Source organism: Diaporthe citri, assembly GCF_014595645.1.
Source record: "Diaporthe citri strain NFHF-8-4 chromosome Unknown scaffold_1, whole genome shotgun sequence".
Classification (NCBI taxonomy): Eukaryota; Fungi; Ascomycota; class Sordariomycetes; order Diaporthales; family Diaporthaceae; genus Diaporthe; species Diaporthe citri.
This window is the reverse complement of record NW_025064846.1, coordinates 8819640-8842287: the sequence shown is the minus strand read 5'-3', so window position 1 is coordinate 8842287 and position 22648 is coordinate 8819640. Positions and strand designations below refer to the sequence as shown.

Sequence of the window (22648 nt, the reverse complement as noted above, 5' to 3'; positions counted from 1 at the left end):
TGTTGAATGTTTCAAATTTGCATTGCAAAACATACAGGAACATCGAAGCACATTTTGCATCAGGGCAATCTACACCACCAATCTCGAATGCAATCCTGCTGTGCTGCCCAGCTTCCGTGCCCAAGTGATATTGAGGTTGATATACTTGCAGCAACTACTCCAACGTCTCTCGGATGGGCCGTCTTTTTACTCGGAATACGTATTCAACCTGCGTATTGCCAAGAGGGAGTACTGCGTCAGGTAGAAGTGACGAAGCACTTGTGTGTACCGATGTTTTCCTCTGACACTGTGATTGTCCATACAACAGAAAAATTAGAGACTACTGAACATGTCACTTGTATCAAAAGGAGAACAATAACATTGAGAACTCGTCCATATTCTCGGAAGTGACGCATCATGTCTTTGTTCCCCAGCTGGACGGGGTCAAGGCCAAGTGACCCACTTATGAAACAACCAAAATCAATTCTCTTTAAAGCCAGGCCGAGCAAATGCGACCCAAGGTGATATCTCAGAGTGGCGCCCGTTGGTACTGCCCTGCGACAAAGTTCAGATCTGCCTCCTTGTGATCAGTCGTCAGCATCCTATGTTCAGCTGCTCTCAGTGTCAATCGAAAACTCGTGATGTCCGGAACTACCTGTAATTACGCAGTAGGGCAAAAGAGTACGGAAGACGCAGAATTGATTGTAGGTCCAAATTCTCCCACTTCGAGGCTCTAGCACACTTTTCCGTTGACAACGCTTGTATCTACAGTTGGATACACAGTACCTGCGCAATGTCTCATGTACCTTTGTCATGTACCTTTGTAATGACAAGTATTGGAACGAATCTGTTGTGAGGACCATAAACAATCATATGAAGCTCGTCCTGTGCTACGATCAATCTCAAAGACACTGAGAGGCGCCAGAGGCTGTCAGTTCTATGGCTGACATTCTCGCTGGCGAAGGCGCTCTGGGCCGGGGGATCATGGCACAGGTTAGCACAATGCCTTGCTTCGAGACTGAAACACACGGACTATCTCCATTGTACTTTTGATCTACCAACACGAATACACCACTATGCGGTTTTTCGTCAGAGACGTATATAGCCCCAACATGAAGAAATGTGAATTGATCGAAGGGCTTGTCTCAACCGTCTGGACCTGAAGATAAAGCAACTTAACATCAGGTCATCCTCACGGATACGCACTTTTCGAACGAATCTGAACTCAAGACATGTATCATCCCTCGATCCAAACTCATAAACCAGTGCCGCCTGTTCTTGCGTTGGGGAGAATGAGGCGGCTTCTCCTGTTACAACAGCACTCCTACCAGCCTCAGGCACTTTTGAAAAGGACCAAGGAATTCTTCGAGCGAGAGGAGCTTCTTGACAAATACCAGACTACGGCGCGATCCAATTTTGTCGATATTTTCAAGACCGGGGGACCAGAATTCGTCCTTGACCAGACCGAATCCCAACTTCGGATGCTCATGCAGTCGTTGGACACCTTCTTCTTCTCAAGCCTCCTCACCCGGGACCAAGATCCCATAGTCAGGCTTGAATTTGGGGAAAATATTTTCGGCGAGATTGGGACGCTCGAGGAACGTGGAAGTCTAACTCTGGGTAGGACGGAAGGGGAAATGGAAACTAGGGGTGCCTCGACCTTCAAGTTAAGGATCAGGGTGGAGGCATGCGACCCCTGGTCAAGGGAAGAGCACACTGTCAGGCGCGACTTGACCTGTTTGCTCGAGACCTTGGTACACGAAATGGCACACGCCTACTATATTTCGTTTACTTGCCTGTGCGGGTTGTGCCAAAGAGAGATGGGCGCGAGAGGACACGGACCTGCGTGGCAGGAGCTGAAGCAGGCCATGTACATGACGATAAGACGGTGGGATCGTGACCTATGGGGCTTTTATACCAACGACCAAGATGCCTTGGATAAGGTGTAAGAAGCTTGGAAAACCTCCTTGGCTTATTGGCAGGCCGCGGGCGGCCAAACAGTCGCGTGAGCCGAGGGAAGGTGGACCGAAGTGTTCATGGGCGTTGCTGTGGTATTGGTATCAAGGTATACAATAATAGTTCGGGATAGAATCAAGGTCTTGTCAACTTGAATACCGATAATAAATGCTCACTCTATCTGTTACCTCGTACATTAGGGCTATCTGTCTTTTCTCATCATATCATGTAGTGTTTCCTGTCTGTCTGACGCTCCATGCCTTCGTCCAATCTTGGCTTTCCTGTGCCGTCCGTCTAATGCAAAACCTAATAAGGTCGGGATATATACAAAGTCTACTCATTCTTGTAAATGCCATCTTTACAAAGCAGCGCGATCTTCTTGAACAGCCGCCTCCACTCCAGCGGGTCGCCCTTGATCTTGACGAACCGCACCTCGAGCAGCTCCGCGCCGGAGCCGTCGGGTATCATGAACATGTCCACCATTATCTCGCCGTGCAGGCTCTGGTTTCGCCCGTCCACCGTCTTCACCTTCAAAGTAGTAATATGGTCCCTAGAGTGCAGATTCACTGCCGGAGGTTGCAGCGGGACGTTGAGCTGGTGTAATGCGTCACTAAGCATCTGGACTAGCAGTTGTGCCGGCATATGGGAGTAGAAGCGCGTGAGTGAGTAGGAAGGCACAATGTCCCTGAAGCGACGCGCATGCTGCGTTAAGCTGATAGGGACGCCAGGTGCCTGGCTGAACTGACTCATGGTCGGTTCGTCTGCGAGTACGTCGAGCGAGTGGCTTGGTCTGCCGACGGAGATGTTAGCATCCACGGTGGGCTGAGTCGCTGAGATGCCTCCATTGATGGACCGCAGGGCCGGCCTTTCCCAGTCAAATGCAACATCATTGATGGGTGTCTCTGGCTGTGTTGCCGAGAACTTGGCCGTGAAGTCGGCGGCCGTGGGCTGGCTATCTAGTTCCATGAAGTCCGCGTTTGCCCTCTGGGACGGGGTAGGCTGCTGTGTGAGGTCGATACGCAGGTTCGCAAGCATCTGAGTAGCCAGCTGTATTGGGTCCAAGACCCTGCCGTCCGAGGTGAGAAGTTCGTTGCGTCGGGTGTACCAAGGATGCTGTCGTATTTGCGCGAAAGTGAAGCGCTTTTCGACTTCGACGTTCATCATGCCGCGCAAGAGAGACAAGGCCTCGGGTGGCACTCTCTCCCACAACTCGTCGGTACTTCGACCGTTGGTCCGGATATATTCGCGCCACTCCCACTTCTTCTCGGTCGGCTCCTCCCAAGGTGTATTCCCGACCAGAAGCACAAATAATATGACGCCGCATGACCATATATCGACCAAGTCGGCGCGATATTTCATAGACTTGTCGCCAGACGCACAGCGGAGCACCTCCGGAGCAATATACGGCGGGCTGCCACACATGGTCGAGCTCTCCTTCGTCTTGCCTTTGTACTGGAACAGAGTTGCCATACCAAAATCCGCGAGCTTTAGGTTGCCAGTGTCAGAGAGCAGGATGTTCTCCGGTTTCAAGTCGCGGTGTGCGATGCCCTTGGAGTGCATGAAGCTAACGCCACTGATGAGCTGTAAGAAATAGACATGGGCGATGTCCCCAGACACGCCCTTGTCGGCCTCGATCTTGTCGAAGAGGTCTCCGCCGTCGGCAAACTCCATGGCAATCCACCTCCAGACGGCGTCTTCCCCTGTGGCGAACCACTCGATGATGTTTGGGTGTTGGCCGATATGGGAGTGGAGCGATACCTCCATGGCGATCTGCTTAGCTGAGATGCGGCCATTTTTGATTGCGTAGTCCTTGTGAATGAACTTGACGGCAAAGACTGGTGTCGGTGCCTCAAGAGGAACGGCCTTCCTGATTCTGTAGTGGGTCTGTCAGTATGTAGGTAGGGCTGAGATGGGTCTTATTATGTGGGCATGACTTGGGGACGAGGGAGGGCAGCTCACGATGCATATGCCCCTCTGCCAATGGTCTTGGACACAACCCTGAAGGGGAGGTCGGATGGCAGAGGGCCCAGCTGCGAGTGCTGCATCTCGGAGGCTGAGATATGGAGCTACGGACAGGTAACTCAGAATCACAGTTCAAGCCTTGCCTTGCCCTGCGTGCAAGTGACCAGCCCGGCTCAACGACGACAGGGGTGGCGAGTCCAGTGGGCGTCAACGGAGCAATGAAAATAAAAATGCGATGAGGCTGCGAACCAGCGATCTCTGACATGGAATTATGCTCAATGCCGTTCATGCAACGAGAGGATGTGGTGTGCCAGCTCACCATGTGATGCAACAACAAAGGTCGCGTGCCGTTCGCGTAGAGTGAGTCGCGTTCGGAGCGCGGATGAGGCTCTCACAGGCGACAGGCTCCAGTCGGCGGGAAAATGGGTCATGGATGTTGTTGTCCGAGACCCTGCATGGACTGGAGACCCAGTGGATTGGCTGAGCAACGCGGTTTCCAGGCAGGTGGGGCCTCAGCTGCACCAAAGGGGGCAGTGGGGAAGGCCACCCACTGGCCCTGCTAAAACTCTGGCGGTTGCTGGAGAGCTTAGGTGGGGTCCGCGACTCCCTGGTGTAAACAATGAGCCTGCCGGCCCGCAAGCAGACCAAAGGACAATCCCGATCAATGATTTGACAATTCGTCAGCCGCTCCCGACCAACCTCCTCTCCGAGCCAGCACCTATCGCCTCCTCACCTTCGTCCTCACCATTACACATCCTTCATACGACTGGAATTGTCGCAGCATTGCGCCCGTGCCTTAGGGAATTTGTTTCTTGATCAGAGGCTTGACTATCCTTCAGCGGCCGTCTCCCTTCTCAGTTTATTTTTGTCACGCAGCCTCCACGTAGCACAGCTTCCTCTCAAAGCATTGGTCTCTTAATCCGCCCTTGATTCCGTGGCCAATATCTGGGGCTGCTATACCTCTCCTGGCCCCATTTTGACTTAATCATTACATCTTGCGAATATGGAGGACCCTCAGACTGCAGGCGGCGTGCTCGGTGGTGCTCGGAAGGCTGATTCTCAGAATGTCACCAAGAGGTACGCGCCCCAGGGGAATGAAGCCCTCACCCCAGTGCACTGTTCTCTTCCGTCCTGGATATATGCGCACAAAAGCAGGCGACTAACATCACGCCCACCACAGGCTGCAGACAGAGCTGATGCAGCTCATGACGTCCCCCGCGCCCGGAATCTCCGCGTTCCCCGGCGCCGACGGCGACCTGACCAAGTGGCACGCCACCATCAACGGCGTCGACGACACCCCCTACGCCGGCCTGGTCTTCAAGCTGTCCTTCAACTTCCCCGCCGACTACCCCTACAAGGCCCCCGAGGTGCTCTTCCGCACCCCGATCTACCACCCCAACGTCGACTTCTCGGGCCGCATCTGTCTGGACATTCTCAAATCTAAGTGGTCTGCGGCGTACAACATCCGGACCGTCCTGCTGAGTCTGCAGAGTCTGCTTGGGGAGCCGAACAAGTGAGTTAGATTTCTGACCGTCTTGTGACGGAAGACTGTGCGCGGCTTGATTTGCCTGGCCAGGGGAGGATCGACCGCGCCATAGATTGGAGACATATTGGCTGACTTGATCTCTCTCAGCGACTCGCCTCTGAACGCCGAGGCTGCGGAACTCTGGGACAAGGACCCCGAAGAGTTCAAGCGCAAGGTGACGGCACGTCACCGCGACATTGACGACGACTGAGTTAGTGTATGCATTTTCATTTGGGAGCATGGAGTCAACGTGTAGAATACTGGCATTGGTCACTGGTTTGGAGGATTTGGCGATACCGCATTTACAGGGTCGGACAGTTTGGACTTGAGGCCGTATATCTTGTTGGCTTCTGCCATCAGGCATAGAGGTCATTCCTTCCACAGAATACATGCATTGGCCTGGGTGTACTCCTTCGCATGTTCCCTTGAAGCGTTGGGTATCTTAGATACACGCCGTGTCCCTTCTCCCTTGCCCCAGTAGTCTTCACAACGGACGGTCAAGCTCGATGTTCCGGCGAACTGGGCCAACGCTGAGGCGTTGTTGTTTGTTGTCTTTCGTATGTCTCATTTTTTTGCTTCCTCGGTAGTATGAAGCTAAAAGCCGTAGAAAACTCCGGAAAGCCAGATGCCACCATGACCAGACAAGGAACCCAAAGTTTTCACGGACCGACCCTCAAAAACACCCAGGACTGACTGCCCCATTCGTCGTCTTGTTCGCAAGCGCGGGTTGTCCCATCCAGAGCCCTCTCCTGTCAACATCAACATGACGCTCGCTTACTGCTCCTCCTCCTCGACGGTGGTCGTGACCAGGCCCTTGGGGTTCTTGACGTTGACGGCCTGGACGTAGCTGTACAGCTTCTCCTTGGCGCCGTCCTCATCGTTTCTTCGTCGGGAGATGCGGACGCGGATTCTGTATGGCACGCCCTTGACACCCTGCTCCCACACCTTCTTGTTGAGCTGGGGGTCGAGGCGGACATCGGAGGTGCCCTGTGAGGGGGAGGTCCAGTCAGTAATATGTCCTCGCTGCCATGCGTGAACCGTCCGGCCGTTCCAAAGACTTCGATGCCTTGATCGATTTTCGTCGGTCGCGGCGGACACAGTCCTCGTTTCGAAACAGTGAGGGAGGGGTCAGCATACCATGGCCTGGTGCGCAAACGCCTTGATCTCCTTGATGGCGCGGGGGGCCCTCTTCTTGAAGGAGACACCGTGCAGCTGTTCCAGAACCACCCTGTCAGCATCCAGCTCCCAAAGCAATCGAAGGATACCCAATTGCGCCACCGTGTTTTCGTTCGTCGGTCTTGGTGAAACATACTCTCTTGTGCATGTGGATGGTGTACTCGCGGGCGACCACGTCCTGGATGGCGGAGCGGCCAGACTTCTGCTTGGACGACATTTCTACAGTGAACGGAACCTTCGTTAGAATTGATGCTGCAGGGTTGTGAAATTCGGCGACACGGGGAGGATCGGGCTCACTGAGGGATGTACGGTGTCGTGAGTCGTCGGTGGAAGTTGGGGCGTTGTCGTCTTCGAGGTTGTCGGCTGCACTCGTCTGGAAAACGGAGAGGGTCAGAGATCCCAAAAGTTGTGGGCGGAAAAATCTGGCCCTGCTCAGAACGGTGGTTGGCTGTGATTGGCCCAAAATCCTGACGTAATCATCCCGCGGCTGACATAACAGAATTGTGGCTGTGGTGGCTGGGGAATTGCCAGGGGTAGCCCTCCCGGGGAGTGATTGCACCTCTGTCTGCCCTCCAAAACAAACGTCTTCCTGCCCTTGTTCCTCTCCAAGGTTCGCACCAGGAACCGATCCGGTCTAGTCCTCTACGCAGCATTACTCGTAGGATACCAGCCTACATATCTCCCAACTACGGCGTTTCTAGTAGTCTCACTTTCGCACTTCAACCGGAATGCAAGCACGGTACACCAACCAACACAGCACCCTGGCTTGTGGTGTAGGTGGTCTACACCGGTTATTCTGCTACACTTCTTCGGCTTCATCCCATCCACAACGGCATGACCTGTGCGCTGCGTTCTATTTCTGAACAGATTAAACCATCCCCTCATCGTCCCGTAAAGCAGGCCCGTCAACCCTTTGTCTTGATACTCAAAGCACGCGTCACAAGTGGTTGTTCTGAAGTTGCATCGGCAGCCGTCGACTCGAAGGAAGACGGCCTGCACGGAAGACGACTTGGCACGGTAAATTAGGTGAACCCACTCCCGTGGAGCAAATCTCAATTGGCATCACGGAGGGCCTGGCCCGTGCGCCCATCTGCGACCTCTTTGCCTCCGGTATCCCAAGTCTCCATCAACCCTCCCCATCACCCCGTCTAAAAAGAGCACGACCGAGCATCAAAAGGCTGCACAACTTCATCAGTGACCTCATTGGTCTAATCACAATCTCTCCGGTGCGCGCAGAGCACACCCTGCCGCTCGCTTCGCACTCAAACACCAAGCCACCCTCCCTCCTGACTGTCGTAACGATCCCTCGCCGGTTTCGACCCAACGGACCCCCTTCGAGAAACCGCTCACTTTACCCTCTCGACCCACCACTCTCAATCGAGCTTCCAATATTTCCGATTCGAAAGCACAATCGCTGGTCCCACGGGCCTCGTGTGCGCATTTCTTCTCCAATCGCGTAGAACTGAAGCCATTGGCGGCTCGAAATAGTAATACGACGACGACGACGACGACGACAAGCAACTCACCATGTCGAACACACACACACCGTCACCGGTGCCCGACCTGAATCGGAACCGGCTGCCGACCCTCTTCGAAGTTCTGAGCAGACGGACGCTGCCGCCAGTCGACCTGTTCTCATTCTACATCTTTATGAGAGATCAGCAAAGATCAGTGGACTATCTAGACTTTTGGTACGGAAGACCCAAACCCAGCACAGGACGCAAGGGGGCGGCTGCCCCGCCAACTTGTCTCAATCGCTAACAAATACCGTGCCGGTCAACAGGCTCGATGTCGCTCAGCACATGACATTATGTCGGCACTACGTCCGCGAGATGCGAAGGTCCGTCCTGATAGGCACGCCCGAACCCGAACACGCCTCGAAGCGCTCCTCTCAGATCCTGGAGAGCATGGGCGACCTGAACTACGCCGCGCCGGGCCCATCGATGTACGCCACCGATAAGGACCGGGACCAGGACGCGCAGATGTCGGCCTATTTGCGCGAGGACAGGGCGTCGCCAACCGCGGCCGGCTTCCACGACTCCCCGCATAGCAGCGGCGAGCGCGCCAGACCCAGCCCCGGCACGGGTAGCACGCCACGCGATCTGATGACCGACTCCAACAGCCCCTTCCACGAGGTTGCGAGGCAGGACATCCGCGCATCGGCCGAGAAGATCCTCTACACGTTCCTCCTGCCCGGTGCGGAGCGGGAGATCGTCCTGCCCGCTCAGATCACCGAGGAGGTCACGAGGTCCATCGAGGAGGAAGGCAGAGATGACCCGGAGGTGTTCGACCTGGCCAAGGATTATGTGTTCCAGGCCATGGAGAGAGACGCGTTTCCCGGCTTCCTGCGCATGAAGGCTTTGGGCAACCTGATCCCGCCTACCCTGATCATGAGGCTCATCATCGGCTTGGTCTCGATGTTTGGTGGATTCTGGGCTGCGTTCGTCTTGATCTTCCTCGACTCCTCAAGGCTGACGAGGTTATGGGTACGTTGGCCCTCATTCTACTCCGGACCTCAACCGCTGCTAACACTCAAGCTCCAGCTCATTCTGCCCTTCACGCTTGGCGTCTATTTCCTCGCCTCATATCAGTACTCTCTCGACCCCGTACTGGCTCTGATCGGCCTGAGCGAGTACACGCCTTTCAACTTCTCCCGGGTGCGGGAGCCATACGTCCGCAAACTGCTCGCAAAGCGCGCCCTGATGGTCTTGGCCGTGACGGCAACGGTGGATGCGGCACTACTGGTTCTGTTCATCCTCGTGCCCGGCAAACGGCTCTGAGCAGCCAACCCATCAAGTTACCTTTTGGAGTTTCTGCGAGATAGGGAGACACCGGCCGTTTTCTCTAGTGCCTTTAATCTGACGATGCCATGACTTCTTTGCTTCACGTTTTTTGACCCTACTTGCGTTCTTCGCTTCTTTTTGTCTGCGTTTCTCCCCATCATTCTTATGGTCTTGTTTTCAGGATACGATACCACCTTGCAGGCGATGTTTTCCTTTTCTACTCTTGGACGAGACGGGACAGCCCAGATCGAACAATTACAACATTAAGATGGGGGATGGCGTTGAAATGGCTCGGAAATCATGTAATATTTTGCTTCGCTTTTTCGCATCTTCCTCTTCACCGGACGGCGGGGAAGGAGGGATAAAAGTTGCTTTGTAACAACACTGTACGATTCCACTGAGAAAGGTTGGGATCTGTTTCCATTGAGGATTATGCAATGTAAACTCGTCCAGTTTTGCTGACACACAAGAATACGAAGACGGATGCCTGACTTTCATGCCGGTGGCGCGTCTTTCTTGAGCTGCGTGTTCCCTGTTCCGCGTAGACCGCAGCGCGGAGTTCAAGGTTCCATTTAAGATTCAATCAAATGATTCCGTGCACATATGTACAATGCTCAGAAGACTGTAGTCATGGACAAGACCGTCCGTCTATTTCTGGAAGCATTAGGGGGTTCAATCCCGCGGGCAGTCCCTGACATCCTGGTCGACGGGTTCTCATAGCTTCCGCCGACTCGTCCTCTTCTGGTTCTGACCGGTGGGATCAGCACTGTCATCCAGATCCATCGCCTCGTCGTCGTCATCCTCCACGCCCTCCGTCAACTTCTCCATGCCACGCTTACTACCGCTGCCAGCATTGCTTGCTGCAGCATGAAAACCGCCTCCCCCTCCGCCTCCTCCTCCGGCTGCTGGTATTCCGCCACCAGCAGATCGCAGGCCAGTGCGCCCTGCCGCACCACCACCCAGCCTCCGGCCGGCGCCACGCGTGCTGTTCGCGTTGATGCTGCCGCCCGCCGGGTCAGTGGGTTCGCTGCTCTCGGCCTTGACGACGGCCTGGAAGGTCCTGTCCCACTCCCTCTTGTCGTTGGCCTTGCGCGCGGCCTCCCTCTTGATGTTGGCGATGTTTGCCTCGATCTCGGCCAGCGTGGCGTCGCAGCGCTGGCTCCAGTTCTGCAGGGTGGCGACGATGCTGGGGACGGTGCCCGGCTGGACGTCCCGCAGGGGCGCGACCGAGGACACCTGGACGACGGAGCGGAGGGGGTTCAGCTTGGCGTCGAGCAGGCCCGCGTAGACGGCTGAGATGACGAGGTCCTCGACCTCGCGGGGCGAGGCGAGGCCGAGGTGCTGCTGCAGCGCCGGGTAGGTCAGGTTCTCCTTGTTACGGCTGAGGGTGAGGAGGGACAGCTGGCGGAGCTTGAGCGTCTGGCGGTCGTTGAGGTCGGGGAGGTTCGGCGTTGACGCGTATGTGGAGTAGAGGCCGTTGCTGAAGAGCTGCAGCTGGGTGAGGTAGGGCTGGTAGTCGGGGGAGCTGTCGAGGCCCTGGATGGACGGGCTGGCGAGGAGCTCTGTGAAGATGTAGGTGCCTTGGGCGGACGTCGCGTGCGTGATGAGGTCTGCGGCTGCCTTCGGCGAGTTGGCGGACTTGGTGAGGGCCAGGAAGGGCTGGGAGCTGGTCAGCGGGCGGAGGGACGTTAGCGTTGGGCACAGGAACATACCTCGAGAGCATTGAGGGCCTTTGTCTGCTCCATGATGGTGGACTACGGTGCAGCGTGAGGCTAGAGGTATGAGATGAAGCTACACTGCACGTCCAAGCTGTTGTTTGTCAGGGCTCGGTCAAATCAAGCTTCATTGATCGACGTCAATCAGGGACGGGGGGTAGCCTGTGCGGGGCAGGCAGGCAGGCACACAGCTGCGGCAGGCAAGTCTAGCCGGTTCACGTGGGAATAATTACCAGCAAGAATTAGTTATCTGTTTTGCTGGGCCTGACCCTGACAAGTGGGATACGGAGGGGACCAGGGCTCTGTGTCAATTGTGTGACGCTCTAAGGAGTGTTTGGGTGAGCTGGCTGTATCAAGATCAGCTCAAAACGCTCTTGAGACTTGGAGGCTCTGGGGCAGGGGTCTTTGACCGGGTGGCCGGTCCCTCGCCGCCTTACTTACACGGTACCTACCTGGGCACCTAGGTAGGTAGATACTTGACCCTCTGTGGGACAACGTCCAGTGGGATAACGTCCAGTGGGATAACGTCCAGTGGGATAACGTCCAGTGGGATAACGTCCAGTGGGATAACGTCCAGTGGGACAAACTCCTGTGGGATGACCTCCTGTCTCCTGTGGGATAATCGCCTATAGGATAGTCTCCTACCTTCTATGGGATAACCTCCCCTGGGATAGCCTCCAGTAGGATAACCTGCTATAGGATAACCTACAGTGGGAAAACCTACAGCGGGATAAACTCCAGTAGGATAATCTTTCCACTATGGTTTTCGGAGCACCTTTCTGTACATACCGCTTAGGAGATACCTAGGTACCTGGCAGTCCTTTCGGATCCCTCGCAGCTGTAGGTACTGGGGTTCTCTAAGCTAGCTCTGCAGCGTTTCGAAATGGATGGACCACCTGCATGATAGTATGCTTTATAATCCTTGAGTTGCCGACCAAGACTACGCAGAGAACCGGCGCGAATTCTGTGCAACGGCTACAATGGCCAAATAATCATTTCCAAAATGACCAGTGTGGTTACATGATTCGCAACTATTTGACCGTGTCAGCAGCCACATGTAATATCGCATCGATATGAGCTGGGCCATAGCCTGATCCAGCAGATATTGGCAACTGTTCCTATTGCGGTGGCCTTGGAGGCTCGGCAGCGCAACAGACCACATGTCGCAATTCCCGGTCAGAAAGATAAGAGATCTGTGTGGCAGCGTGGCCACTCTGGGGGGGCACCAGAACAGTGACCGGGCCAGGGCCCGATCGCGAACACAGGCCTTGGCTGTAAACCAAACGGCCGTGAGATTTCGAAACAAGAATCGCCTTCTGTCTGCCTCTTGTTCTCTTTGACCCTTGTTCTTTGTTCTCTTGTCTTCCAGGAGAGGACTTGAATGGGTTACGCACCAGCCCCTTCGCCGGCCCAGAAACGGCGGAGCCCTATCACCGCACTGGCCCCGTTCACGGTGCATACGGCTCAGCGCGTACGTACAGCTTGCCGGGATCCCAAAGGCCAGGTGCTAAACCTATTGAACTATCAACTGACAGGGTGCCTCGAAAGAGATTATTTCACTGCAGGCAGGCCACCTTTTTGGAGGTCATCCTAACGTAAAGTGTGTCCTGGTCAGGTCATACCAAAAATTCTGGGATCCGGGGGAGGCGGACAGGGAAGAAAGGAACAAAGATACGTACCTGGACACACCTCAAACAGGACCCGACAGGCTCAAGCGCAAGCGTCCAAGGTCGATCTGGGTGGCCCGGACTGACTAGTGACCTGGGCCCCCGGTCGGAATCCGCCTCCTTGTTCACATCACAAATCAGGGGCCACCCACCGGTGCTGATGAATCCCAGCCCTGTGTGCGGTGGCCAGGACAGTAGGTATTCATTAGCCAGTGTGTTCTCCGACCCTCTTTCTCGCTTGTCTTATTTTCTGATTTGCGTCAGGGGTACCTGGATACTTCTTAAACCCTTGGCTCTTTCCCACGCTGCGACATCTCAACCCGCAGGAAACAGGGACCGCCCGCTTGTTAACATAGGCTCCCACTCCCAACCGAGTCAACCTCCGCCTCTCTTTCATTCTCTCCTGCGTTTTTAAGCCTTTTCCTGCCCTGCTAGTCTCACACCTTGATCGCGCCCACAGCGCAGTGGTCTTACGATTACCCTCGCCAGTACCACCCTCCTGCAAAGCTTCACCCCGACCGACTCGATCCTCCAGACTGCCACCTCTTCCGTGCACGCAGCTCCTCCCGGACCCGTCCAGTCCGGCGCCTGCGCCTCGCCCCGCCAACCTGTACATAAGCTGATATCAGCCCCGGAAGCTGGTCTTCTGGTTTCCTCACGAGTCCATAATACATATCATCCTCCTACCGAGATACCCATTAGCCTGCATTGCCTATCTTTTCCCAAATGCGTTGAGATTCCGTCTAGCATCGCCGCATCCTAACATTCTGGCACACCCGACCTGTCGATACACGCCGCCCACAACGGGCTGCCGGCGACATGGCTCCTTCACACATCAGTATACCCTCTGGGGACTTATTATTAAGTGCCCCGCCCACCGCACAATGGGCTACCACCACTTTGAAAGTTGGCGGCATGACGTGAGTCTTTCCTGCTGCCTGCCAACGGGAAGCCAGTCGGCAATACTGACTCGCGATAGTTGCGGCGCATGTACTTCGGCCGTCGAGAGCGGACTTAGAGACGTCGACGGTGTGGGCAATGTGTCCGTCAGCCTTATAATGGAGAGGGCCGTTGTTATGCACGATCCCACGAGAATCACCGCCGAGAAGATAGCCGAGATAATCGAAGACCGAGGATTCGACGCTGAAGTCCTCGCCACAGACATACAAACACCGAAAGCAAATGTGGACGACGCATTCCAAGACGCCATGGACGACGGCGGCGCACAATACGTTGGAACCGTCGTGGCAATCGAAGGCATGACCTGCGGCGCCTGCACCTCGGCTATCGAGGGCGCATTCAAAGACGTCGCTGGCCTCAAGACATTCAGCATTTCCCTATTATCCGAGAGAGCCGTTATAGACCACGACCCTGTAGTTTTGCCCGCCGACAAGATCGCAGAGATGATCGAGGATCGAGGCTTTGGCGCAACTATCGTCGAGACCAAGCCGCTGGAGCGTGAGGAGAAGAGGAGCTCCAAGACTACAGCAACGAGGTCGTCGCAAGTAATAACCACCGTTGGCATCGAAGGCATGACCTGCGGCGCCTGCACTTCGGCAATTGAATCCGGATTCAAAGGAGTCGAAGGCATGATCAAGTTCAACATTAGTCTTTTGGCCGAGAGAGCCGTGATCACACACAACCCGTCGATACTATCATCGGACAAGATCGTGGAGATCATTGAGGACAGAGGTTTTGACGCCAAGATCATCTCGACCCAAGCCGAGGCCGCAGATGCGACGCAGACCACATCCACAGCGCAGTTCAAAGTCTTTGGTGTGCTAGATGCTGCCGCAGCCACATCACTGGAAGAAATGCTACAAACGATGCCTGGTGTCAGCTCAGCCAAGTTGAGTCTCTCAACATCGCGCATGACCGTGAACCACAAACCGGGCGCGACAGGTCTCCGGGCCATCGTTGAAGCAGTCGAGCAAGCGGGATACAACGCATTAGTTGCCGACAACGACGACAACAACGCCCAACTAGAGTCTCTGGCCAAGACAAGAGAGATAAACGAATGGAGACGGGCCTTCAAGACGTCTCTCTCCTTTGCAATTCCGGTATTCATCATCGGCATGATTCTGCCAATGGCTTTGCCCTTCCTGGATTTTGGATCATGGCAGCTCCTGCCCGGTCTCTTCCTGGGCGACATTTTGTGTCTGGTCCTGACCATTCCCATTCAGTTCGGCATTGGAAAGCGCTTCTACATTTCTGCATACAAGTCGATCAAGCATGGCTCACCGACCATGGACGTCCTGGTCGTCCTCGGCACTTCCTGTGCTTTCTTCTTCAGCTGCGTCGCCATGCTGGTGTCCTTCTTCTTCCCGCCTCACTCAAGACCGAGCACAATCTTCGATACTAGCACTATGTTGATCACCTTTATCACGCTTGGTCGATTCCTGGAAAACCGTGCCAAGGGCCAGACGTCCAAAGCGCTTTCTCGACTAATGTCACTAGCTCCATCCATGGCCACCATCTACGCTGACCCCATTGCCGCGGAGAAGGCTGCGGAGAACTGGGACAACGTTGCTGGGAACGGCGAGCCAAAAACCCCAATGGCAGACGGCAACGCCGCTGAGGAGAAGATCATCCCGACAGAGCTCATCCAGGTCGGAGACATAGTTATTCTCCGACCGGGAGACAAAATCCCCGCTGACGGTGTCTTGGTGCGAGGTGAGACATACGTGGACGAGAGCATGGTCACTGGCGAGGCTATGCCTGTCCAGAAGCGCAAGGGTTCCAACCTGATCGGCGGCACTGTCAACGGCCACGGGCGATGCGATCTCAGGGTCATCCGCGCCGGTAGGGACACACAGCTAAGCCAGATCGTGAAGCTCGTCCAGGATGCTCAGACAACGAGAGCGCCGATTCAGAGATTGGCAGACACCCTCGCCGGATATTTTGTCCCGACCATCCTCGTCCTTGGCTTTGGGACCTTCGTTGTCTGGATGATTCTCAGTCATGTGCTCACCCACCCACCCAAGATCTTCGAGGAGGAAGCTAGCGGTGGCAAGATCTTCGTGTGTGTCAAGCTTTGCATCTCCGTCATCGTCTTTGCTTGCCCATGTGCCCTCGGTCTCGCCACTCCCACTGCCGTTATGGTCGGCACGGGAGTTGGCGCTGAGAACGGCATCTTGGTCAAGGGCGGAGCAGCGTTGGAGACCACCACCAAAGTCACCCAGGTTGTTCTCGATAAGACTGGCACCATCACATACGGCAAGATGACTGTAGCGAGCATGAAGGTCGTTCCTCTCTGGCAAGACAACGAGTGGCGCCGTAGGTTATGGTGGACTATCGTTGGTCTCGCGGAGATGGGCAGTGAGCATCCTGTCGGTAAAGCCGTTCTCGGCGCTGCCAAGACAGAAATCGGCATCGGGGCCGAGGACACCATTGAGGGCAGTGTCGGCGACTTCGCTGCTGCCGTCGGTCGTGGTATTTCAGCCAGCGTGGAGCCGGCTACGAGCGCCGAGCGCACGCGGTACACGGTGCTTGTTGGCAACGTTAGGTTCTTGCAGGAGAACAGCGTCGACGTGCCCTCGGAGGCCATCGAAGCCTCCGAACGTATCAACAAGGATGCGTCCTCTGGCAAGTCCGGCGATTCTGCTGGAACGACCAACATTTTCATTGCCATCGACGGCAAGTACTCTGGTCATCTGTGCCTCTCCGATACGATCAAGGAAGGTGCGGCTGCTGCCATCTCAGTTCTGCAGCATCGTATGGGCATCAAGGTGGCCATGGTGACTGGCGACCAGCCCAGCACCGCCCATGCCGTTGCCGCAGCGGTTGGCATTGCCGAGGAGAACGTCCATGCCGGCGTGAGCCCGGACCAGAAGCAAGCCATCATCCGCCAGCTCCGCGAGCAGGGCGAGTGCGTGGCCATGGTGGGCGACGGAATCAACGACTCTCCCGCGCTCGCTACCGCCGACGTGGGCATCGCCATGAGCTCCGGCACGGACGTCGCCATGGAGGCGGCAGACGTGGTTCTCATGAGGCCGGACGAGCTGATGGACATCCCCGCGGCACTGCACCTCGCTAAGTCGATCTTCAACCGCATCAAGGGCAACCTGGCGTGGGCCTGCATGTACAACGTCATCGGGCTCCCATTCGCCATGGGCATCTTCCTGCCCTTCGGCTTCCACCTGCACCCCATGGCCGCCGGCGCGGCCATGGCCCTGAGCTCCGTATCCGTCGTGGCGTCGTCGCTGTTGCTCAAGTTCTGGAGCCGGCCGCGCTGGATGGACGAGGCCGCCGGCAAGGCCGCCCTGAGCAGGAGGGCGAGGCGGCCCGGCAAGATGGACTTTGTCAGGAACCTCGCCACGGACGTCATCGACCGCGCAAAGGGCGTCGTGGGCCGGAGGAGGAAGGACGAGGAGGGTTATGTGCCCCTGGCGAACCTGGCGGATGCCGAGGACAGGGTATGAGTGTGTTTCTGTGTTTATGACCTGGAGATGGAAAAAAGGTCCTTCTTTACGAATGCCTATCGATCTCGAATCTTGGAGACCTAACAATTGACATGGCGTTGTGGGCATAGCGTATACTTGAATGGACTACTTTATATCAAGCTTGTGTGGTTTTACTTAGCGTGATGATATTTCATATTCACATCAAGACCCGTTCAAGCTGATTCTAGTATCTCAAACCTGGGCTTCTATCCCCTCCGCAGCTATCCTGATGTGACATGAAGCGTCCCGCTCCACACTCTACTTTTTCACGAGCGGCCTTTTTAAAACACCCGCTCAACCTCTGGACAAAAAACAAAGCAGGTCTCGCTTGCACGCCGGCTTTAGCAATTAAGTGTCATGGAAATAGTCCCCGAGATTCACTTAACTCTCCTCGCGTACTGCATTCCGGGACTCTGTAACCTCAACACGGCTATCCCATGTGGAGAGGCCATGAGAAGGAGGCTTAACGCCCCGAGGTCAAGTACATGCAAGTCAGCGGCGGGCCAGAGGAGTCCCCCATGGGTGTCAGAGGGCTGGGGGCACGCTCCGACGGCGTTGGAGTCCGCTGTTTTAGGTGGGGTGAGGGTGAGGGGGACCGGGGCGCGTCGAGGGTGTTCAGCAAATGATTACTATCACAAGGTAAGCGAACGGAAGCAGGGCGGCGCCGGCCTGTGACCAAGCACGCTTCAGGCTTGATTTCCCTCTTGCAGCCTTCCGAGAAAACACTCTAGCTCAGACCGCCGAGTTTCCACGAGAGGCGGGTGTTCAAGTAGTCGCAGCGTGAGGCAAGTACTGACAGCGCATCTGAAGGACTGGACGTGGGCTGTTGGTGAGACAGACCGTTGGAGTAGGTTTCTCTGAGAGAACAATTGGCTATCTTTGCAATGTCACCCCCTGGGGACGGTCTGATGTCGAAGATATCCCTCGTTCACACCTTCGTCACTGGAGACACCTACCAGGTCTTGCTAGGGACGTTCTACGCGTAGAGGGTCTCACAATTCCATCCTGCCTCCTCGCTTCGAATACATGGCTGGAGCCTGGCGTGCCCGGGGCTGTAGCACTGGCAGGAGACACTCACATCATCGGCAAGCAAAGTGAAGAGAAACTAACTGCCTTGGCATTATCTTTCCTAAAGCGTCGGGTCGGTGGGAAAGTAGGTAGGTGCGTAGCGAATACTCAGCACCGACCAAAACACACGGGTTTCCAAAAAGCTACCCGGACCGAGGGAAATAAGTTGTCTAACAAGAACCGCAATGGCATGCTATCTTTCAAAGCACCGCTCTGAAAATGACCACGCCAATTGAAAGCGCAAGACCTGTCTGGTTTTCCAAGCCCGGTCCACTCTGCCAGTCAGAGGAGAGCCAAGCCAGGAACACTTCGCGCAAATCCCTTTCGACTGATCCAGCACCAGCCGCTTCCGTTGGCCACACGTCGACCGGCTCTTTCTCCACTGATAAGAATGGTATTTCCAAAGACCGCGACAGAGATGTATCAGGGTATTAATTTTGGCTAACTCGTGAGAAAAGCTCAGATGTGGAGAGAAAAGGACAGGCTTGCTTTGTGCGTCGCAGTGAGTTGGGAAACGAAGAAACAAAAACACGGGAAAAGCTTTTCTAGTGGTATCATTTTGATATTCGAAGAAAACGTCGAAACTTGAGGAATAAAAGGCAAGGAAAGGGCTCGAAAGATTCGAGGACGGGGTATGTGGATATGTGGTTTTGAATGAAGCCAAGCCCGGACAGCGGCGGCGTTGGCGTGAGAAAGGTATGGAGGTATATCTGTAGACGAGTGTTGGTGGATGAGCTGTCCAGTCAGATTCTGTTTTCTTCATGTGCTCGTCATCTCAGGCTTCCCGTCCAGTCGTGTGTGTCTCCGGCCTTGTCGTGATCAGTCGCAGGTTCCTAACGCGGGACTGGAGGTCGCGAACCAGGGCCCTGGACACCTTCCATGTTGCCAGTCAGCTCGGCGACACGGGCCTTGATTCGGGCCACGCGTGACTCGATGGCTGTTCGAAATCGTTAGCTTTCCGTTCGTGGATTTGCGAGTTTGCAGACCTGGACAGGCATTCACTTACTCTCTTCGCCACTTGTGTCCGATTCTGGCTCTGCCTTGGGGACAGAAGGACGGTTCTGGTCGTCGCTCTGGCGCTGACTCTGCGCAGCACGCTCAGCGGCGTTCTTGCGAATCTGTGCCCATCGCTCGATGGCGGGCGCGGGGCCCTCTTGTTGAGGCTCGAACTTGGGCTTGGGCTTGAGCTGAGGTGATGGCTCGGGAGGAGCCGGTGACCTGTGACGCTGAATTGGTGGAGGGGCCGCATCGTCTTCTTCATCTGCGCCCTCGGCTGGGGCAAATGCCGGCTGGTCTTGCAGAGGTCCTTGGTCGAAGCGAGCGAATGCATCCCGGGCTTCCTCCGCGTCGGCCGTGTCGACGCGAGAGACATCATCATGGATCGATGGTTCGTAGGCTGGCTCGTGGTTCGCTGGCTCGGCTGGCTCGTCACGAGCTTGAGGAGGCGGAGTGGGCTGAGTTGCCTGAGTTGCCTGTGTGGCTGGTGTCTCAGCCGGTTGCGTCTTAGGGGTGTCCTGCTTGGGTGTCTCGGGCTGCTCCTGCGCCATAGGCTCCGGCGTGTATCTGCCCTGGTCCTGGGCGAGGAACTGGTTCAGATCCACGGCCGCATTCTCTGGCAGCTGCGAGACTCTCTTGTTGCGTCCAAATAGTTTCCGGAATCCGCCCTTCTTCTCGCCCTTGTGCAACTTCTTGTGCGTCTTTGGGCTAGACGCCTCTGCAGGCTCGGGTGAGACCATGTCCTCACGGGCCAGGTCCACACTGTCGGGTTCTTCCTTGGGGATGGGCGGCAACGGAGAGTCGCGACCGTTGTCCTTCATAGGTGGAGCAGGGCTCAGAGCCCCCTGCCGATGATCCTGAGACTGCGCCGAAGGCGAAGGTGGCGGGAGAAGCGAAGGCGGGTACGAAGGCTCTTCCGCTATCATGCCATACCCGTTCGACCCCAGATGTCCATTTGTCTGCATCGTGCTCTGCCCGATCCCACGCCCTGCACTCGAGTTCGCCAAGTATGCGTCCCGAATAGCGTCCTTGTCGTATTTGTTTGCCCACTTCATCGCCGGCGAGGCCTCTTTCATAATCATCGGCTGCAGCGTCATGACACTCTGAGTCTTCTCCGCCATGAGCTCAGCATCAGTTCGGCCGCGACGAATGCCCACGCCCAGCCCAGCGTCCCTTCTCTCTCGCTCCTGCTTTGCGGAGAGTTGTTGGGCTGCGGCTTGGATCTTTGCCTGCTGGTCTGGACCAAGGCTCGATTTGCTGATTGCACCGGTTGTTGAACTAGGCTTCAAGTGGCCATCGCCCTTTTCGAGGACGTTCTTGCCAGCGGTGGACTTCCGCCGGGAAACGCCACTCTTGTCCTTATCCTTGTCCCTGTTGCGCCTTGTCCAGCTAAAGAAGCTCTTCTTCTCAGCAACGTAGGCGCCTTCCTGGGGTTCGGGAGCGGCGCCCTTGATCACTTCCTCGAATACCAACCACCGCCCACTCCGTATGACCGTCTCGATGACCGCACAACGTCCGAAAGCCGATTTTCTCTCAGGTGTCTCTTCAGGCGCCAAGCTGATCATCCATACCCACCAGAACGCATCGTCGAGATCGACCCTGTTGATGCTGGCAAGCTCGCCAGCCTCGACCTCGCGCCCGGATTCTAGTCTTGGCCTGTGGGATTGGGCAGATCGTTGTCGCACGTTCGTATCGATCGGTGGCAGCACTTTATCTGGTGGTAGAAGAACGTTGTTGGGACCGTTGGAGCCGTCATCAACAAAGCCAGATGACAGGAAATCAGCCCAAGATGGTGTGGTGGGTCTACCACCAAAACCAGCACCAGACGCGGGAGTGTTTCTCAGGCCTTGTCGTTGCGGACCCGGGCTCGCCGGTGCACTTTCAAAATCCTCCTCGTCATCAAGCGTGCTGGTGAAGCCAATGTCCTCAAACCGCGACCAAGAGGCGTCGCGCAGGCTCGTTGAATGTTTTGAACTGGAGACGGACTGAGTCTGGTTGGCGGCTGCAACGGCTCGTAAGACTCGTCGGCATTCTTCTGTCAGGGCCGCCACAGGATCTTCGTACTCGGAGAACTGCTGCAAGGATGACTCTCGGTACTGGAAATGATTTCCACGTCGCAAGAGTGCGAAGGGGGTTGGTGAGACGGTTTCCACGATCATCACAACTTTATATGTGGATGACTGCATCAACACTGGTCTCTTAGGCGGATACTCGGTCTCCTGAAGAAGCTTCGAGAGTGACATCGGTAGCATAGAAATAGCGCCCGGACTCTGCTGTTGCGGAGCGAGTGTTCTGAGGTAAGCGAAGAAGAGGTGACTCGTTGCGTCGGCGGCCCTGTTGACAGTCAGTCCGTGGTACATGATATCAGGAGAATATACAAGCTCACTTCAGCCACGCCTTGTATCCACCATCAAAACCATTGCCAGTGTCTTTGTGATCAAAGGCCCACCAGGCTGCCATCCGGGACAGTTTACGACCACCGAAACCGTTCATCTTGCCGTGTGCAGCAACTGCGGCGAGGAGGTCGAAGAAGTTGAAGATGATGCTCGAGCGGGCGCCGTTCTCAACGCTCAATGGAATGAATGTCTTGAACGAGTCGCGAGCCATATTCGAGTCTGCGGAATTCCCAGTCAGCCTCTTTTCCGTCGATCCTTGGAGCTGCACTGCGTCGCATACCTTGTTCGCCCACCTTGAACAGCTCGTAGGCATCCCAGCCGACCACGCCGCCTTGTAGACGGCTCCAGCACCATTTGATGGCTCCCGCGATAACCTATGGCAATTGTTAACATTGTACAGTCAAGTCCAGCCAAAATAACGTACCATTGGCTCAGCCATCCGCAGCTCCTGCGCCAAGGTCTCGCCGCGAAGTGCATAGTTGTCGAAGAAATGGCGTACAAATGTCCGCACCGCGCTGGGATCGGACGTCGGTCGGAAGGGCAATAACAGGAAAGGTTGATCGAGAGCTGCGGAGAAATGAGATCAGCTTTTTGTGGCACTCGAGGTAGTTGGACCAGAGTTTGGAGCGAGCACTGGCGCAGCCCAAGATGAGGGGGGTTTGGACTGTGTAGAGCATGCGGGATGCTTTGCTTCTCCAGATGCGAGATTGGCGGCATACCTCTTGACTTGATCTCCTCTGTGCACCGCTTGACCAACTCGTGAACCTCCTCCGGCTCGACAGAGGTGCGAGCCCATGCATCCGTCCATCGTGGCTTTGCGGGTTGCTGGTCGAGTTCCTGGTTTGCGCCCTTCTTCTTGGACTTGCCGTCCTTACCCTTGCGACGAGAAAACATGCCCATCGTGCCTCAGGAAAAGGAAGTCTCTCTGTTAGGCTCGTGGCAATGAGACATTCGACGACTTGGCTGCGAGGGGGTGGGGAGGG

The 22648-nt window shown here is 55.8% G+C and overlaps 8 protein-coding genes across 8 annotated transcripts; 4 read left to right on the top strand and 4 right to left on the bottom strand.

The window, feature by feature from the left end:
* Positions 1 to 1271: 1271 nt before the first annotated feature.
* On the top strand, positions 1272 to 1928 carry INS49_002288 (uncharacterized protein; the record flags this gene model as incomplete). Its single annotated transcript, XM_043163102.1, has 1 exon — positions 1272 to 1928. The coding sequence occupies one exon, from the start codon at positions 1272 to 1274 to the stop codon at positions 1926 to 1928; it is 657 nt and encodes a 218-aa protein (XP_043031608.1).
* Positions 1929 to 2268: 340 nt separating this feature from the next.
* Positions 2269 to 3980, bottom strand: INS49_002287 (uncharacterized protein; the record flags this gene model as incomplete). Its single annotated transcript, XM_043163101.1, has 2 exons — positions 2269 to 3808; positions 3895 to 3980. The coding sequence occupies 2 exons, from the start codon at positions 3978 to 3980 to the stop codon at positions 2269 to 2271; spliced, it is 1626 nt and encodes a 541-aa protein (XP_043031607.1).
* Positions 3981 to 4900: 920 nt separating this feature from the next.
* INS49_002286 (uncharacterized protein) lies at positions 4901 to 5633 on the top strand (the record flags this gene model as incomplete). Its single annotated transcript, XM_043163100.1, has 3 exons — positions 4901 to 4974; positions 5078 to 5410; positions 5531 to 5633. 3 exons carry the CDS (start codon positions 4901 to 4903, stop codon positions 5631 to 5633), a joined length of 510 nt encoding a protein of 169 aa, XP_043031606.1.
* A 563-nt stretch (positions 5634 to 6196) lies between these two features.
* INS49_002285 (uncharacterized protein) lies at positions 6197 to 6815 on the bottom strand (the record flags this gene model as incomplete). The annotated part of the gene is made up of 3 exons (XM_043163099.1): positions 6197 to 6409; positions 6560 to 6634; positions 6735 to 6815. 3 exons carry the CDS (start codon positions 6813 to 6815, stop codon positions 6197 to 6199), a joined length of 369 nt encoding a protein of 122 aa, XP_043031605.1.
* Positions 6816 to 8125: 1310 nt separating this feature from the next.
* INS49_002284 (uncharacterized protein) lies at positions 8126 to 9378 on the top strand (the record flags this gene model as incomplete). The annotated part of the gene is made up of 3 exons (XM_043163098.1): positions 8126 to 8289; positions 8382 to 9084; positions 9142 to 9378. 3 exons carry the CDS (start codon positions 8126 to 8128, stop codon positions 9376 to 9378), a joined length of 1104 nt encoding a protein of 367 aa, XP_043031604.1.
* A 717-nt stretch (positions 9379 to 10095) lies between these two features.
* INS49_002283 (uncharacterized protein) lies at positions 10096 to 11126 on the bottom strand (the record flags this gene model as incomplete). The annotated part of the gene is made up of 2 exons (XM_043163097.1): positions 10096 to 11040; positions 11094 to 11126. The coding sequence occupies 2 exons, from the start codon at positions 11124 to 11126 to the stop codon at positions 10096 to 10098; spliced, it is 978 nt and encodes a 325-aa protein (XP_043031603.1).
* A 2552-nt stretch (positions 11127 to 13678) lies between these two features.
* On the top strand, positions 13679 to 17184 carry INS49_002282 (uncharacterized protein; the record flags this gene model as incomplete). The annotated part of the gene is made up of 2 exons (XM_043163096.1): positions 13679 to 13683; positions 13743 to 17184. The coding sequence occupies 2 exons, from the start codon at positions 13679 to 13681 to the stop codon at positions 17182 to 17184; spliced, it is 3447 nt and encodes a 1148-aa protein (XP_043031602.1).
* A 1922-nt stretch (positions 17185 to 19106) lies between these two features.
* Positions 19107 to 22565, bottom strand: INS49_002281 (uncharacterized protein; the record flags this gene model as incomplete). The annotated part of the gene is made up of 6 exons (XM_043163095.1): positions 19107 to 19210; positions 19280 to 21603; positions 21656 to 21884; positions 21946 to 22039; positions 22090 to 22232; positions 22385 to 22565. 6 exons carry the CDS (start codon positions 22563 to 22565, stop codon positions 19107 to 19109), a joined length of 3075 nt encoding a protein of 1024 aa, XP_043031601.1.
* Positions 22566 to 22648: the final 83 nt, after the last annotated feature.